Genomic DNA, 17,334 nt, shown 5'->3' on the forward strand with positions numbered 1-17,334 from the left:
TCAGCATTGGTATGAATGATACTGCCCCTGTAAATACCTGTTATTGGATCCATACCACAATTTGTAGTATCACCCAACAATAATTTAAAGTATCAAACAACAGAAGAATAGGTGTTTATTACATTTAAACAGAAGTGTAGATAAAACCAAGTTACCATAAAAAGTAACAAGATATTATCAGTAAATTAACACCTTATTAATATAATATGTACAATATATAAATAATAGTTCTGACAAAATAATACAACCAGAAATTGTGCAATATCTTAGCGCATATGTCAGCATCAAAATTAGGAGCTTTTGTATCCTGTTTCGAAATTGTTAGTTTATCATGTACATGTCAAATAATATATGGTGAGATATATCGTTATCGCAGAAGGCTGCAATATATATCTCTATATGGATTTTAGGCCATATCGCCCATCCCTAGGTACAATATACTAGTCCTCATCCTAACAGTACCTTGAGGCTAAACATTATAGTACAACATATAAGTCAACATCCTAACAATACCATTCCCTATCAGTCCAAACTTCGGACTGATCCAAGCAAGAGTACAACTTTATACCTTTCAAGGTCCATCACACTGATCCATAAGTACATCTTGTATGATGAGCGTTAGCTAGTTGTCATGGTTACTGTTAGCATGTGAAACACAAATTTCTGAAGTGGTAAAAAATGTAAAGAGTTAATGGATATATCCCGGCTCCACTAGAACATCCAGCACAGGAAGTACGCCCGCTGGAAGGCCACATACATCCATAACTGTCTGAAGAGTGGCGAGACACCTCAGGCTGGGCCAATCGGCATGAACCTGGAGGAGGAAGCAGGTGGGACATGCTGATATAAGGAACACGCTTGAGCATGTATGTTGTGAGGTTGTGAATGCTAACAGGAAAAGAGATTAGATGTGATTCTTTTTCCTTGTTCTTTTATTTGATTGCTGCCTTTGTTAGTGCTCCTCATCAACCCCACTTTCACCTGGAGGGTGTACTCAGTCTTTTACTAACTTTTTCTCTTCTTGTGAGCGACTGCCCAGACGCTCAATCAACCCTATGTCATTTTTACACTGGTCACTTTTCACAACTTTCTTTTTCCTGGGAAAGAAATCAGCCAATTAGTTTCTGATTGATTATTGCAGCTAACGAGCCTAACAGAGCTAACAAGGCATGTGGTGTCACAGTGCCCTTCAGCATGCCGTGGTCAGACTGCTGCAATGTTCTATAAGAGTGACTCCATGTTGTACATCTGGACGTACTTTAGGTTTTCACTCTTTTTTTTTTTATTTTACTTTTTCTTTTTTTTATTTCACTCGCCTTTACATTGCGTCAAAGTCCTCGCGGGACGACACAGCAGCAAACAAATGAAGACCATCTGCAGGATCCCGCCCACTTCACAGGCACACACACACAAATACACACAGACACACAAACCAGCCATGACATCACCAGTGAGAGCCCTAGGCTCTGCACGTGTGCACACTCAACACGCACACACTAAGTGCATGTTTTAATCCCAGCATGCATTGGTGACAGCATGGTGGTTTATTCACACAACAAGGATGTCCACATGTCAATCACACACTGTACTTTTATCAACCAGTACATGATGCAGTTGTTGCTGCTGGACCTTGTGTCTATCATCTGGTTGCCAAGATGGTGTGATATAAATCCACTTAAAGGGGACGTATTATGCTAAACCAACTGTTCTTAAGTACCTGTTTTTGTTTATTTGGAATCCCCATTAGCCCCAAATATTTTGAATTTAACCATGGATGCATTGCTGAGATATATATAAAATAATCTTGCTTTCCTTTATACTTCCTCCAAATGAGCCATTTGGAATTAGCTCTGTCCTGTGAAATCAGCAGATATTTCTATATATGGTAGAAAATGTACACAAAGGTATTTGCGTTAGTCTGCCATTGTAGTCAATAAGCTTCTTTGTCGCTATACTCTTGTTGTAGAGGGCTCAAACATGCATATGCATCCTATGCTCAATTTTTGTTTCATTTGACCGCAGAACTTTCCTCCAGAAGGTCTTATCTTTGTCCATGTGATGTCAGATGAAACAAAAATTGAGCTGTTTGGCCACAATACCCAGCAATATGTTTGGAGGAGAAAAAGTGAGGCCTTTAATCCCAGGAACACCATTCCCACCGTCAAGCATGGTGGTGGTAGTATTATGCTCTGGGCCTGTTTTGCTGCCAATGGAACTGGTGCTTTACAGAGAGTAAATGGGACAATGAAAAAGGAGGATTACCTCCAAATTCTTCAGGAAAACCTAAAATCATCAGCCCGGAGGTTGGGTCTTGGGCGCAGTTGGGTGTTTCAACAGGACAATGACCCCAAACACACATCAAAAGTGGTAAAGGAATGGCTAAATCAGGCTAGAATTAAGGTTTTAGAATGGCCTTCCCAAAGTCCTGACTGGACAATGCTGAAGAAAACAAGTCCATGTCAGAAAACCAACACATTTAGCTGAACTGCACCAATTTTGTCAAGAGGAGTGGTCAAAAATTCAACCAGAATCTTGCCAGAAGCTTGTGGATGGCTACCAAAAGCGCCTTATTGCAGTGAAACTTGCCAAAGGACATGTAACCAAATATTAACATTGCTTTATGTATACTTTTGACACAGCATATTTGGTCACATTTTCAGTAGACCCATAATACATTCATAAAAGAACCAAACTTCATGAATGTATTTTGTGACAAACAAGTATGTTCTCCAATCACTCTATCACAAAAAAATAAGAGTTGTAGAAAGTATTGGAAACTCAAGACAGCCATGACATTATGTTCTTTACATGTGTATGTAAACTTTTGATCGCGCCTGTATACTTGAATGGCGCTCCAAAATAATACATTACGAATACTTCCGTACTCACCTGTCACGCACACTTCCACACTCACTTCCATGCTCACCTGTCACACACTTCCACGTTCACATGACACACACACTTTAACATTCACATGACACACACACTTTAACGTTTATCTGTCAAGCACACTTGACCTTTTACCTTGTAACGCACCCACGTTCTCCGGGTGTTGCTGCCTCTACACTCATTAAGGAGTCACAGGTAGGATGTGATATTCAGCTGGGAACGTGTTAAACAATAAATAAACAAAAGCCACAACACAATCAGGCTTATTTTTAATAACACACAAATTAATCCTGCATAATAAATATCACCCTCCTTCTGTCCATGTAACCCGTCAATACAACACCTGCACAACACACTCAACCCCACAGCCTGATGTGCAGTTCACCTCCTGAAGTTTATGCAGAAAATATATTACATATACGAGATGCACAGGCCAATAATAAATCTACAAAAAAGGTTAGGAGTGAGGCTATGATTCAAGGAGTGGCTGCGCAGGAGTGGATGACGTCACTTTCCGTTTCCCCCCATCCGATATCACACAATGCCTTTTATTTTCCCACATTCCATTAATTTACATTTTTTATATTACCATTATTATTTGATATGTCTGTAATAGCTTATAATTGTTCATAAATTAATGACATAATAGGATTATATGCTCGTATTCACATCTGACCACATGCTAATTGTGACTGGCAATACATGGATCCCTGCGTCCATTACAACCTGTCACGCACACTTCCGCGCTAACACGCTCATCTGTTGCGTTCATTCTACGCTCACTTCCGCGCTCACCTGTCATGCACAGCCTCTTCACTTCATGTAACTAACCTTCTCATCACACTTTGTCATTAAGTTTTTTTTTATTTTTTTTTAACATGTTCTGTCCAGCCACTTAGGCAAATTATAGTGTTGATGTAGATGCCCATATCTGCTATACAGAATTGCTTTACAAAAGATTGTATTGGGATACTTCTTTTGTTGCCTTATTTGTATTGGACTTTATTAAATGGATGTATTTAATGTTTTTTTGCACAAGCACAGCCGAACCAGTGCAGGAAGTGATAGAAAGAAGTATAAAAAGAAGACGGGGAGATATTGAGGGGACAAGAGAGGGAAGACAGAGAGACAACAACAGAAAAACATCAGCAAATACAATATATGTACAAAAATGATAGCAAAGAAGCAGTTAGTGAAGTAGTTAGTAATAACACAGAAATGACAATGAACATTATTGCACTACAAAAGGAGCAATACAAATACCAATAATATTAACATGAAGCTACTGAGCCCACTTTCTTCTTCTTCTCCCCTTCCTCTTCTTCCTCCTTTTTCTCCTCCTTCTCCTTCTCTTTGTGTGATCCATCAATCAACAGCATTGTTCTACAGGCTTGTGTCCTATCACATTTCATGTGCATCATCTTCTTCAAGTGTTCTGCTGCCTCTCACCTGTGTGTGTCTGTATGAGTGCATGTGTCACCAGCATCATGTTGGATGACGTTAGAAACGTGTGAAAGTAAATAAAAGTGACAGGGTCTCAACATTCAATTCTGTTGGTCAATGATTGTTGAGATACTTCACTTCTGTGAGGTGTGTTTTGGTGTGTGTGTCCATCCACAGTGATCTCGTTTTTTACTGACGTCTTTTGTCCCCTCGCTGCCCTTCAGACGGAGATGAAGGTTTCTCAGGTCAGACCTTTTCACAGGGGGGCTCATTCCGCGGGGGAGCTTCCTCTCAGGACCAGAATTTTAGTGAGGATTCGGCCCCGGGCTTCGGCTTTGCTGCTGGTCCAGAATTAGGACCATCAGCCCCCACCTCCGCCAACTACAATAACATCCATATCCCCCCTGGTGCGCACGCCCCTGCTAACACCCCAGCTGAGCTGCCGCCTCCTTCAGGTAGGAGTGGTTGTGACCTCGTTAAGTGTTTCTTTGTGGAAGCTAGCTTAGCTTAGCATGGTGTTTACGTCTCTGCCTTGTGTTCTGTGACGTGGCAGACGCAGTCAAACCAGTACCAATGTCTCGAGCTGCGCCAACTGTCGACCCGCCCTCCCTGCTCACCACCCAGCACCACGGTAATCATACACACACACACACACACACCCACTAACATGCATGACTGTAGAAAGAAAATTAGCTTTTTGTCAAAGTTGAACATGTTGGTGTTTAACGTGTCATTACGTGGTGGACGCCATGGTCAAGTAGTGAGGTGATGGTTGACCACAGCGGCACTTTGCATGTTCTAACAAACCTCATGCCGCTATTCTCCGGCTTCCTGGCCAAATTCCTGCCACAAGCAGCGACACACTGCCAGCGACTCACATCACAATGGTTGCAGGCCTAACCAACTCCATATTTTGTCACTTCTCCTCTTCATCAGCATATCTTTATCCCTGACACGTCAGTCACGCCTACAAGTGTGTGTGCACATGTGTACGTGTATGATGAAGATCAGTGGCGTGCGGTGAGGTTCATGACTGGTGAGGCACTGACTTCATCACAGTCAGATTTACAAAACATATGAACCCTAAAGAGTATCTTATTCACCATTTGATTGGCAGCAGTTAACGGGTTATGTTTAAAAGCTCATACCAGCATTCTTCCCTGCTTGGCACTCAGCATCAAGGGTTGGAATTGGGGGTTAAATCACCAAAAATTATTCCCAGGCACGGCGCCGCTGCTGCCCACTGCTCCCCTCACCTCCCAGGGGGTGAACAAGGGGATGGGTCAAATGCAGAGGACACATTTCACCACACCTAGTGTGTGTGTGACAATCATTGGTACTTTAACTTTACACTTACAAACTGTAGCACACAAAAAAGCACATTTAATAAAAAAAACGTTATTATGGTCTTACCTTTACTTATAAGTGCGGGAACAGTGGTGTTCGTGTTGGAAGAGTTGTGAATGAATGAAATATGAAATCCGCGCTGCCGTCTGCAGGTGTACCTAATGTTGTGTCCCTGTTCACGGCTCCTCCAGCACGCCGCACGAGCATTGTTGTTTTTGCACTTTTTGGCTTCTTGTTAAGTGACTTTTTTTTGGGTGGATTCGGTCTTGCACGTGGAGGGTTTGGGTGTGGGCTTTGGTTGGTGTGGCGCTCCCGTCGGGCGGTGCATTCTGCGGCGGAGGTGCTTGGCACCAGGAGGCGGGGTTATGAGACGAGCCTCCAGTTTTATGATCGCTCAGCACAAGAAATACGTTACACACATACAGTTGTTGACAAAATACACTGTACATTATATACCTCAGCTAACTAAACTATGGAAATGTATAATATAATTCATATAGCAATAGTCTCACTGCACAGCAGCTCAGCAGTTAGCAGAGTCATTGCGCACAATCCATGTTGAGGCACAACGCAGTGACGTGCCTCAACTGGCTGCTGATCATCGCACCGTCTCTTCTCAGTATTTGAACGGCAAATGTGAAAATAAAAATAAAACTAATCTAAAACTGGTGAAGTTAAATGGAAAATAACTTTAGTATAATCACTGGATACATATAACAATTTAATTATTTTTTTTTCTTTTTACTTTTTTTTTCTTTCCATGATGGCAGGTGAGGCCGTGCCTCCCCTGCCTCTAGTGACTGCACGCCACTGATGAAGATACATGTGTATGTCCATGTGTGCAGGTGATGTTCATCTGTCTCCAGAAGACTTCACCTTGGCCCAAAAATACTGCAAGTATGCAGGCAGTGCCCTTCAGTACGAAGATGTGTCCACCGCCATCCAGAACCTCCAGAAGGCCCTCAAGCTGCTCACCACAGGCAAATAATGATGCCTTTGTCCTCCTCCAGTCGCCAGTGCTCTATCTACACTATCTTCATACACTCGCACATGCGCATGCACACACGCACACGCACACGCACACACACACACACACACACACACACACACACACACACACACACACACACACACACACACACACACACACACACACACACACACACACACACACACACACACACACACACACACACACAGCAGACTGTAACAATGGCCGCCAGTGTGTCTGTACTGCCATTCTTTGGTTAGTTTGGTTATCAAGGATGTGCTGTGTGAACATGACATGCTAATCACGCTGGAGCCAGCGTGCACAAGAGTGTACAGGCAAAGTGTTTTGTTGCACCCACAGTGATCATGTGACGACAACCTGTCCTTATTTCCCTGTCATCGGGGCTCTCTTTTACAAACTTTACCAAATAAACAAGGCTCAACAGGGGGCGCTTTTTTCTTTTGCTTGAAAAAAAAAATTGTGATTATAATTTAGGTTTGGGTTGTGTTGATTTAAAGCAGCCATACCTGCGCCAGCACTGCCCTTACAGATGTGTGGGGGCTTTCACGCCGCATGTATAATGAACGACCACGCTAAGCTAAATGCTAACAACATTGCTATGCCCGCCTAATAACAAGCTAGCGTAGCATCAACAATGTCTCTACACTGTTGTCACAGATCTGATGCAATCTTTCAAAATCATGTCAATAAAATGTTATATTTGCAGGAAATATGTAGTATGTACATGACTCAAAGTTTTGTTTAAATGTAGTTATTTTTTATTTGAACATGTGGGTTCCTTTGTGCTAACTGGAGCCCATCAGCTAAAGTCCACCAACAAGAAGCAAATAAAGAATATAACTGACACATTCCAGCAGAGTTTTTTTATGGAAGATATTCGTGCTAGGCAGCAATGACAAAAGTGCTTCATCACAATAAAGTGACCCGACACAAGCCTACAGGTGTGGTTGTGCATTCCGGCGGGCGGTCGAAGTCAGCGAATCAAACACACCCCACAGTCAGAACACCCCCACCCCCACCCCCCAAACTCCCCGCTTGGCGAGGCGCGTTCATGAGACGTGCTCGTGAGGAGGAGGAAAGTTTTGCAGAAGAAAAGAAAAAAGTTCCTGAAGACTTCAATCTTTTTTCTGTAACATGTTGACGCAGGACAGCAGGCTGCATTAAATAATGTAAGTTGCTTTTTGTCAACATTTTTTCTTTAAGGCTCAGCCGTGCGCGAGTTTCTGTGCGTGTTTTTTTCTGAAATGATTTGTTCGTAATTGATTACATTTACCTCGGTATATAAAAATGTTTTTTTTATGTATTATGTATCATATTTGCTTTCTATCACGAAACACTTATGTGTTACGTATGATATTCACTTTTAGGTATTATGTATGATATTCACTTTCTATCACGAACATTTCGGTCGACGTGACGTCATTGTAACGTTTGGCTTCCAAAACATGATGATGATGGCATCACTTTCAACTTGCCACGAGTTAAGTTGGTGATTAGTGAGCAACAGATAAAGTGTGATTAATGAGTTAAAAAGTGTGATTAATGAGTTAATTAAGGTTGCTGACGTCACTGTTGATTGATTGACGCCAATGCGTCATTCAAAAGATGCGCTACAGGTGGCGCCAGGTCTAATAGGATGAACGATGTCATCATATTGAGTTTCTTTGTGACGTCATCATGGCGCCCAAACAGGATTTGTTGTTCTATAAAGTTCAAGAAGTGTGGTCAGTGTGCATGTTGTGTAACCACCTCTGGCAGCGCCAACCTGCCTTTCACCGTCTCACACCCACCAAACTTTTATAACCGTTGTTTCTCAGCGTGTTCACTCTTTTTCACAATTAAAAAAAATAAACATGTTTAACGCATTTCTACATGCTAATGCTTTGAATCATTCAATCAATCTATATCCTTTATTGAAGGTAAAACTCACTGAGATTCAAAGAGGGCAGCAAAAACAAAGTTACAGAAACAAATATAACAACAAAAAGAGCATCACTTCATATTCTCTACTGTTCACTAGTGTTACATATCTGAGTTATTGTGTAGAAATATGGGGAAATAATTACAAAAGTACACTTCATTCATTAACGGTGTTACAAAAAAGATCAGTTAGAATAATATATAATGTTGGATATAGAGAACACACAAATCCTTTATTTATTGAATCAAAGATACTGAAATTCCACGACATAGTGAATTTGCAAACAGCTAAAATTATAAACAAAGCAAACTATAACCTGCTACCCAAGAATATACAACAATTCTTCTCAAAAAAAGAGGAGAAAAATCATCTTAGAGAGAAATGTAATTTAAAACATTTGTACGCACGTACAACACTTAAGACCTTCAGTATATCAGTATGTGGAATTAAATTATGGAATGCATTAAGCAAAGCAATCAAACAGTGTACTAATATGATCAATTATTTATGCTTACATGTGGAAATAGTAAATAAAATAATAATAAAAAAGGTAAATAAAGCATAAAATAGTCTCTAATAAATTAATTAAATAAAAAACAGCATATAAAATATATACCTCAGCAAATAACAAAAATATAGATCAAGAAAAAGGATCCTTAATATGTGCAGCAATTTTTCCCACTCACATCACCTCATTTTATATTTTTTTCTACAATTAACTATGCCAAAAAACACATAGACATACCTTTTTTTTTGTAATGGAAACAAAAACAACATGGCGTCACACACAGCTAGTCCACAGTAAACAGGATCTCGAGCTCCACTAAAGAACAAAGAAAGAAATAATACACACTCATATTAATAGCAAAGAATGGCTGTTTCCACTCTGTTAACGTTACGTTGTTATAACGAAGTAATAGCGACCTGGGCCTAAACAACACTGACAATAAAGTAATACGCTTTCGTTTCAACCAGTTGGAAATATGTGGAATATCGTAGCATGTAACCTACACACATTCCCAGTGTCTAACAAAAGATAGCCTAAGTTAAAACACAGATAAAAGACAATTTTACAATAGCACGGCGAAAAAATTACCGTCGTTGTGTGGGTTTTTTGACGAATAACACTCTTTTCCACTTTTCTTCGCTCGGGCCTCACCTCCCGCGTGCAGCCATTTAGAATTTTCTGAATACGTGACGTCAGACGCACGTCCCCATGCAAAGCATTCTGGGAGGCGGCGCTGGAAATAAAAGCCTTTTTTTACAGAATATAAAGTTTTACTGCTAGTCCTAATATCAAACAACGTCATTACAATCATACATAAATGATGATGGAAACACAAAGGCCGATCTTTACTGCGAATGTAGCAATAAATCAATAACTCTATACTTACGTTCGTGTTCCAGCAAAGAAAGTCCAGAGATCTTGGCTCATGCGCGTACACGCTAGTAGGCGCGTCCACGTCTGCGGGTGCAGACATTGGTCGGCTCAGAGCGCGTAGGCGGAGCCTATAACTCTAGGCGGCGCGCGCCGGTTTAGTTTGTCGCGTCTGCGTATGCGAATCAGACACGAGTCCGCTCAGGATCAGGTGTCTGACCGTACAATTTTCAGAGGCGGAGCTGTATCCTCTAGGCGGAGCCATAACGAATGTGACAGTAACGCGGGTTGGGCGACTTGAAGGCGGATCCGTATAGCAGTCTTCTGCTGTGTGGGCAGCAGTCACACACGGCAATTAAAAATATAAATGACTTACAACAATAACATGAAAACACGCAATAGGTAAAAATAAATCCCCCAAAGTGATCAGCTCAGGTAACCTCAGACCCTTTTGTAAGTTATTCCAAGACCATGGAGCAGCATATCTGAAGGCTTTTTTCCAAGATTTGTGTTGGCTCTAGGAACAAACATTCTAAGGATGTCCTGTGACCTTAGCTGTCGCGATAGGAGATTGTAGACATAAAGGAACACAAATAGGTGGGAACCAGACCCATGAGTGATTTATATATAAAACCATCCATCGAGACGATGTGCGAACAGTTCGCTGTTGTGGACAAACTGAAATGGTGGACACGGTTGACACAACCAGTAATAAAATATAAGGCAATGTTTTTAAATAAGTGTAAAAAAGTAAGTCTCCAAAATCTAGCAAAGGCATGAAAGTGGTCAGGATCAAGTATTTTCTAACTTGTAGGGAAAACAGGATTTGTTTCTAAATAAAAAAAATACCCTAATGATTTTAGGTTTAGACGAGTTTTTATGTGTGTGATTTACAAGACAAGTTCTCATCAGTAACAATCCCCAAGTACTTATATGTTGTGGCCATTTCAAGTTTAACCTTATGAGCGTTTGATATTTTTGTTATGTCCAATGGCAACCGTTTGCCATTTGAAAATAAAACCAGATTTTAGATGTGTGTGCATTAAGTACTAATCTCAGCCAAGTCAGCTGGGATTGAACAACATCAAAAGCTGACTGCAGGTGCTCAAAGGTTGGCACAACAGCGAGGGATGAACAATATATGACCGCGTCATCTGCATAAATTCATTGCAGCATCCGACACATTATGACAGAGATTATTTACATGAATGGAAAACAACAATGGACCTAATATGGAACCCTGCGGTACACCATTCAATACAGGGAGAAAACACGAAGGGGACCCAGCAAACTGGACGCATTGGGTTCCTTCGGACAGGTACCGTAATTTCCGGACTATAAGCCGCTACATTTTCCCCTCGTTCTGGTCCCTGCGGCTTATACAAGGGTGCGTCTTATATTCAGGTGTGGCTTATAGTCCGGAAATTATGGTAATTAGGAAACCACTTTACAGCCTGCTGAGATAGGCCAATCCTGTGCAGTCTTGTCTGCCAGAATGATATGGTCCACCGTGTCAAATGCTTTTGACAGGTCGATAAATACAGCTGCACAATATTTTTTACAAACCAATGCCTCAATAATGTCATTCAAAGCTTTGATAGCAGTTGTTATGGTGCTATGTCGCTTTCTAAAACCTGATTGATGTTGAGGAAAGCCGACCATAGGGGTCTAAGAATTCTTTAACTTGTTTACTTACAACATTTTCAAGAACTTTAGCTGCGACGCATAACTTAGAGATTAGTCTATAGTTATTAACAGTTGTTAATAACAAAGGTAAAACATAGGCAGATTTCCAAATGTTAGGAATCTCATTACTGGACAAGAAATAAGAGGTTCTGCAATAAATTCCACGGCTGACCTCAAAAAGAAGGGCTCGAGTTTGTCAGGATCAGCAGATTTACCAGGATCCACTTGTTTCAGGACTCTCTTGACCTCAAACACATCAATGGGAGTAAAAAAAAAAGTATGAGCCAAGGAAGTACGAAAGGATGGCGACATGTAAACCTTCTGGACATTTGGCTGAATTGGATGTGGAAATAAGGAGTCAAATAAAGAAGCCAAATAAATAAAATGTTCATTTAAACAATTAAAACACAAAACTTGATCAGTGGCCTTGTGGTTAGAGTATCCGCCCTGAGATCGGTAGGTTGTGAGTTCAAACCCCTGACCGAGTCATACCAAAGACTATGAAAATGGGACCCATTACCTACTCAGCATCAATGGTTGGAATTTGGGGTTAAATCACCAAATGAGTCCCGAGTGCAGCCACCGCTGCTGCTCACTGCTCCCCTCACCTCCCAGGGGGTGGAACAAGAGGATGGGTCAAATGCAGAGGGTAATTTCACCACACTTAGTGTGTGTGTGACTATCAGTGGTACTTTAACTTTAACTTTTTAAGTATACCTGATTCATCAGTTCGATGTCAGGCTTAGTTAAGGCTTTCTTCATACTGGTTTTAGTAGGCTACTTAGCTAGCATCAGTTAGCATGTTGATGTACCTGGCGAGTAGTTAGCAATGTTAGCATCAACATGTATACGTCACTGGGCTTATTGTCAGTCATCAGGGTAGCAGGCAGCTAGATTAGCATGTTCCGTCACCGGGCAAACACGTACCAACGTTAGCATGTTCATGTACAGTATCAGTCACCAGGCAAGCTAGTAGCTACGTTAGCATGTTGATGTATCTGTCTCCAGGCTAACACTTGTCAACATTAGCATGTGGACGTCGCTGGAAGGAGATAGGAAGTTGGATGTTTTGGGGGTGTGGCACGTATCCAGAAGGCCACACCCACACTGAGGCATCACACACATGAATGGTCGTCTTTGTGTGGGTTTAAGCCAACATGACAAAGACACACTTTAATTTGAATGTCAGCAGCTGTATGACATTATTGCTACAACTCATTAATATTCATGAATCCGAGCTCCGCCCCCGACATCGTGTGACCTCACCTGACTGTGCCCCTCTTAACCAGGGCGGCGTGTCGTAGGGGTGTCGTGGTGATGGTCTTCTTGCTCTGGGTGGGACTTCACACACACGGTAAGTACCTGCGCCCTTGTTATGTGACACCTCCCATCATGTGACCTCACCTGCTGGTTTTCATCCTCATCAGAATTCATCATTGCTTGTGTGTGTGTTCCTTTAAGACAATAATGTGTTTGTGTGCGTGTGTGTGTGTGTGCGCACGCGTGTGTGTGTGTTTTCCATAGTCTTCCAGCAGCCTAAAGCCAAGTATGCTCATAAACTTCCCAGCAGTCCTAACCACTCTCACACACACACACACACACACACACACACACACACACACACACACACACACACACAAACACACACACACACACACACACACACACACACACACACACACACACACACACACAGTGCATTGTGTGTCCTTGATGGAAAGAACACATCATGTCACTTCCTGTGGGGGGGTTAAGCCCCGCCCCCATCTGCTTGTATGCCCATGCCTCCATATTTTGATTGATACATCATCATCACTATTTCTTTGCTTCTTGTCACTCTACAATTTTCTTCTTCCTTGTCTCCTCATGTTCTAGGCTGCAGTAAATCATTACGATTTTTTTTGTGTGTGTGTGTTTGTGTGTGTGTGTGTGTTAGTCACACACATTAGCATTTAGATAGCTTGCAGCAAAAGACAAACGTGTTGTCATTTCATGTACACACAGTTAATTACTATTAGTGTTTACCTCTCCACCCACCCACACACAGTAGTTTGTGTGCGTGTGTGTGCGTGTGTGTGTGTGTAAAACAAGTGATTTTAATGCTTCTTCAAAATGGTATAAGTATTGTAATAAATGTAGTAATAAATGTAAATTAGGTAATACATGTAATATAAATAAATATTGTAATAGTGTAGTAATAACTATTGTAATAAACATAATAAGTATTGTGATAAAGTAAGAATATTGTAATAAATGTAGTATACCGTATTTTGCGCACCATAAGCCGCCCCGTGTTGTAAGCCGCACCTTCAATGAATGGCATATTTCAAAACTTTGTTTACCTATTAGACGCCCCGTGTTATTAGCCGCACCTACGCTACGCCAAAGGGAATGTCAAAAAAACAGTCAGATAGGTCAGTCAAACTTTAATAATATATTACAAACCAGCGTTCTAACAACTCTGTTCACTCCCAAAATGTAATGTGCAAATGTGCAATCACAAAAATAGTAACACTCAAAATAGTGCAGAGCAATAGCAACATCAATAACTCAACGTTGCTCATACGTTAGTGTCACACAAAACACAAAATAAACATTTAAAGCTCACTTTCTGAAGTTATTACTCATCCACAAATCCCTCAAATTCTTCTTCTTCGGTGTGCTTCACTTGTTTTTTGACACCATCTGTGATGTGGACGCGCATGCAGTCATAGATCAACAGGGACGGAGCTGCGTTCGCTAATTTTTTCTTCATCCATCCATCCCTTCGAGTTAGCTTTTATGATGACGCCGGCTGGAAAGTTCTCTTTTGGCAAGGTCTTCCTTTTGAATATCACCGTGGGTGGAAGTTTCTGGCCGTTAGCATGGCAAGCTAGAACCACAGTGAAGGACGACTTCTCATTCCCTGTGGTGCGAATATTCACCGTACGTGTTCCCGTTGTATCCACAGTGCGGTTCACATGAATATCAAAAGTCAGTGGAACCTTGTACGCGTGTCTCTTAGTAGGACACATTTTGTGGTCTTTACAGAAACACACAAATGAAATGAAACGTAATATCCGCGCGCTTCTTCTTCTACGGGGGCGGTTGCTTACAGTAGAAGAAGAAGCGCTTCCTCTTCTATGGGGGCGGTTGCTTACCGTAGAAGAAGAAGCGCTTACTCTTTTACGGGGAAAAAAGATGGCGGCTGTTTACCGTAGTTGCGAGACCTAAACTTTATGAAAATAAATATGAATATTAATCTATATATAAGGCGCACCGGGTTATTAGCCGCACTGTCAGCTTTTGAGAAAAATTGTGGTTTTTAGGTGCGGCTTATGGTGCGGAAAATACGGTAGTCCATCCATCCATCCATTTTCTACTGCTTGTCCCTTGGCCAACACAGATAGACAGACAACATTCACACTCACATTCACATCCACATTCACACACTAGGGCCAATGTAGTGTTGCCAATATAGTATTAAACGTAATACACATTGTAACAAGTGTCATAATAAATATTGTAATAATCTTTATGTTGCAATGTATTAATGTAATGTTGTAATAAATGTAGTAATATTGTAATTAATGTAATATAGTAATAAACATAATATATGGTTGTACGTGTAGTAATTAGGGCTGTCATTCAATTTAAATATTTAATCGCAATTAATCACAGTTTGTTCATAGTAAACTGAAAATTAATTGCGATTAATCGCAGATTAATATAGTTTTTCGTTATTAAGTGTTCCCTTAACAGAAAATGTGCAAGTTTTAATAACCATGACTGGACAATTAGTCTCAAAGGACTCCACAAGCCACAACGACATATTCGGCTCAGATCCCACATCAGGGCAAGAAAAAACTCAATCCAATGGGATACAATGAGAAACCTTGGAGGGGACCGCAGATGTGGGGACCCCCCTCCCTGGGCGACCGGTGCAATGGACGTCGAGTGGATCTAGTTAATAGTATGAGAGTCCAGTCCATAGTGGGCCCAGCAGGGGATCATCTTGAGTGGAGACAAGTCAGCAGCGCAGAGACGTCCCTAACTGATGCACAGATGAGTGGTCCACCCCGGGTTCCGACTTTGAACAGCTAGCTCAAACTCAATTTGCCTGGGGGCCACTGGATGCAGAGTCTGGGTGAGGCTGGGTCGCAAGAAAAGATTTCTTAAAAAAATTATTTTTAAATGTCTTTATTTTTATTTTCAACACAAAATAAAATCAAAATATAAATGAACAAAATGAGAATTAAGTAAATAAATAAGTCATAAGTAATAACAAGAGAGGAGAAGTCTAGCAAAACTCCTAGCCATTATGGACAACACCTCCCACCCACTACACTCGGACCTTGCGGGGAGAATGAGCACGTTCAGTGGAAGGCTCAGACTCCCAAAATGCAACACGGAACGACACAGGAGGTCCTTCATACGGACAGCCATCAGACTGTATAATCCATATGTTCCTTGACTGCACTTAAATGTAGATTATATGTAGTATATGTAGAATATATTTATATTATTTATATATTATATATATAATATACTATATATATTATACTATTTATTGTTATTCTTGTCTATTGTGAGCGAACTGTGGTGCTGAATTTCCCCCAGGGATCAATAAAGTACTTTCTATTCTATTCTATTCTAACAATAATAATTTGATTTCTCCAGTCAGCAACAATATACACATACACATATTGTGCAACCCGGTTGGCTCGCTGTGGAGTTTACATTTACGGTAGCACAATTAGCCCCGATCACGACTAACGTGTTACACGTCCGATTCGCCCAGCGACTCTCTGTCGGAGTATCAGCGCTGGGGTCCAGTGCACCACACTTTTGTAGTGAGTGACAGAGAGCGAGAGAGCAAGAGAGAGAGAGCGCGCGAGAGAGCGAGCGAGGGAGGCAGGGAGGGAGGAAGAGCGCGTGCGGGTCTCGTGGAAAAGCAGCAAAACGTTTCTCTGCTTGCATCACGCAAGTGACATCAATGTTCGGCCCTCGAGAGCCATATACCACACCGTGATTGATAGAATTCTGGGTATTTGTTCTGTTGTGTTTATGTTGTGTTTAGGTGCGGATGTTCTCCCAAAATGTGTTTGTCATTCTTGTTTGGTGTGGGTTCACAATGTGGCGCATATTTGTAACATTGATAAAGTTTTTTTTATACGGCCACCCTCAGTGTGACATGTATGACTGTTGACTAAGTATGCATTGCAGTCACTTACGTGTGTCTGTTGAAGCCGCATATAACATATGACTGTGCAGGCACATTGTTTGTATGGAGAAAATGTGGACGCTAATCCTCGTGTCTTCAATAATGATGTCGTCAACTGACGGGTGAAAATCGGGAGGGTTGGCAAGAATGCTTCAGCTCCGCACACAGCGCTGTCAAGTGCCATTCATATAAAACTCGCGGGCCGCACTAACATTAAACGTTCATATTAAGGTGGGGGCCGCACAATAACGTCTCGCGGGCCGCAATTGGCCCGCGGGCCGCATGTTTGAGACCCCTGCTGTATATGATTGTTGATGTTTTTCAGTCAGTACAGATTGGTGTTCTATCGCATTGTTGTGCATTACAAACTGATACACGTTTTGTGTTGTTGTAGAAGCTAGCTTATCTCTAGCCTTAGTTAGCTTTTACGGCTAATACCGTAGCACGCCAATGTG

General features: G+C 41.4%; 2 protein-coding genes across 5 annotated transcripts in view; both read left to right on the forward strand.

Annotated features, from left to right (window-relative positions):
- The window catches only part of vta1 (vesicle (multivesicular body) trafficking 1), a 33,979-nt gene extending 26,578 nt beyond the window's left edge, over positions 1 to 7,401 (forward strand). The window contains exons 5-9 of one of the 3 annotated variants that reach the window (XR_009825933.1): positions 716 to 830; positions 4,557 to 4,787; positions 4,886 to 4,963; positions 6,525 to 6,746; positions 6,823 to 7,401. Coding sequence is in view for 1 of the 3 variants with exons in the window: in XM_062045197.1 (XP_061901181.1) it covers positions 716 to 830; positions 4,557 to 4,787; positions 4,886 to 4,963; positions 6,525 to 6,667 (567 nt within the window). In the remaining 2 variants the exon portion in view is untranslated. Of the gene's footprint in view, positions 1 to 715; positions 831 to 4,556; positions 4,788 to 4,885; positions 4,964 to 6,524 lie in introns of all 3 variants that reach the window. The other 2 variants (XR_009825934.1, XM_062045197.1) reach the window with 2 other exon arrangements.
- A 325-nt stretch (positions 7,402 to 7,726) lies between these two features.
- Positions 7,727 to 17,334, forward strand: part of adgrg6 (adhesion G protein-coupled receptor G6) — a 46,730-nt gene continuing 37,122 nt past the window's right edge. For both annotated transcript variants that reach the window (XM_062045199.1, XM_062045200.1), the window contains exons 1-2: positions 7,727 to 7,860; positions 12,966 to 13,030. In XM_062045199.1, the coding sequence (XP_061901183.1) occupies positions 7,859 to 7,860; positions 12,966 to 13,030 (67 nt within the window). In that variant the 5' untranslated portion in view covers positions 7,727 to 7,858. The remainder of the gene's footprint in view (positions 7,861 to 12,965; positions 13,031 to 17,334) is intronic.

The sequence above is a fragment of the Entelurus aequoreus genome, linkage group LG04, assembly GCF_033978785.1.
Source record: "Entelurus aequoreus isolate RoL-2023_Sb linkage group LG04, RoL_Eaeq_v1.1, whole genome shotgun sequence".
Taxonomy (NCBI): Eukaryota; Metazoa; Chordata; class Actinopteri; order Syngnathiformes; family Syngnathidae; genus Entelurus; species Entelurus aequoreus.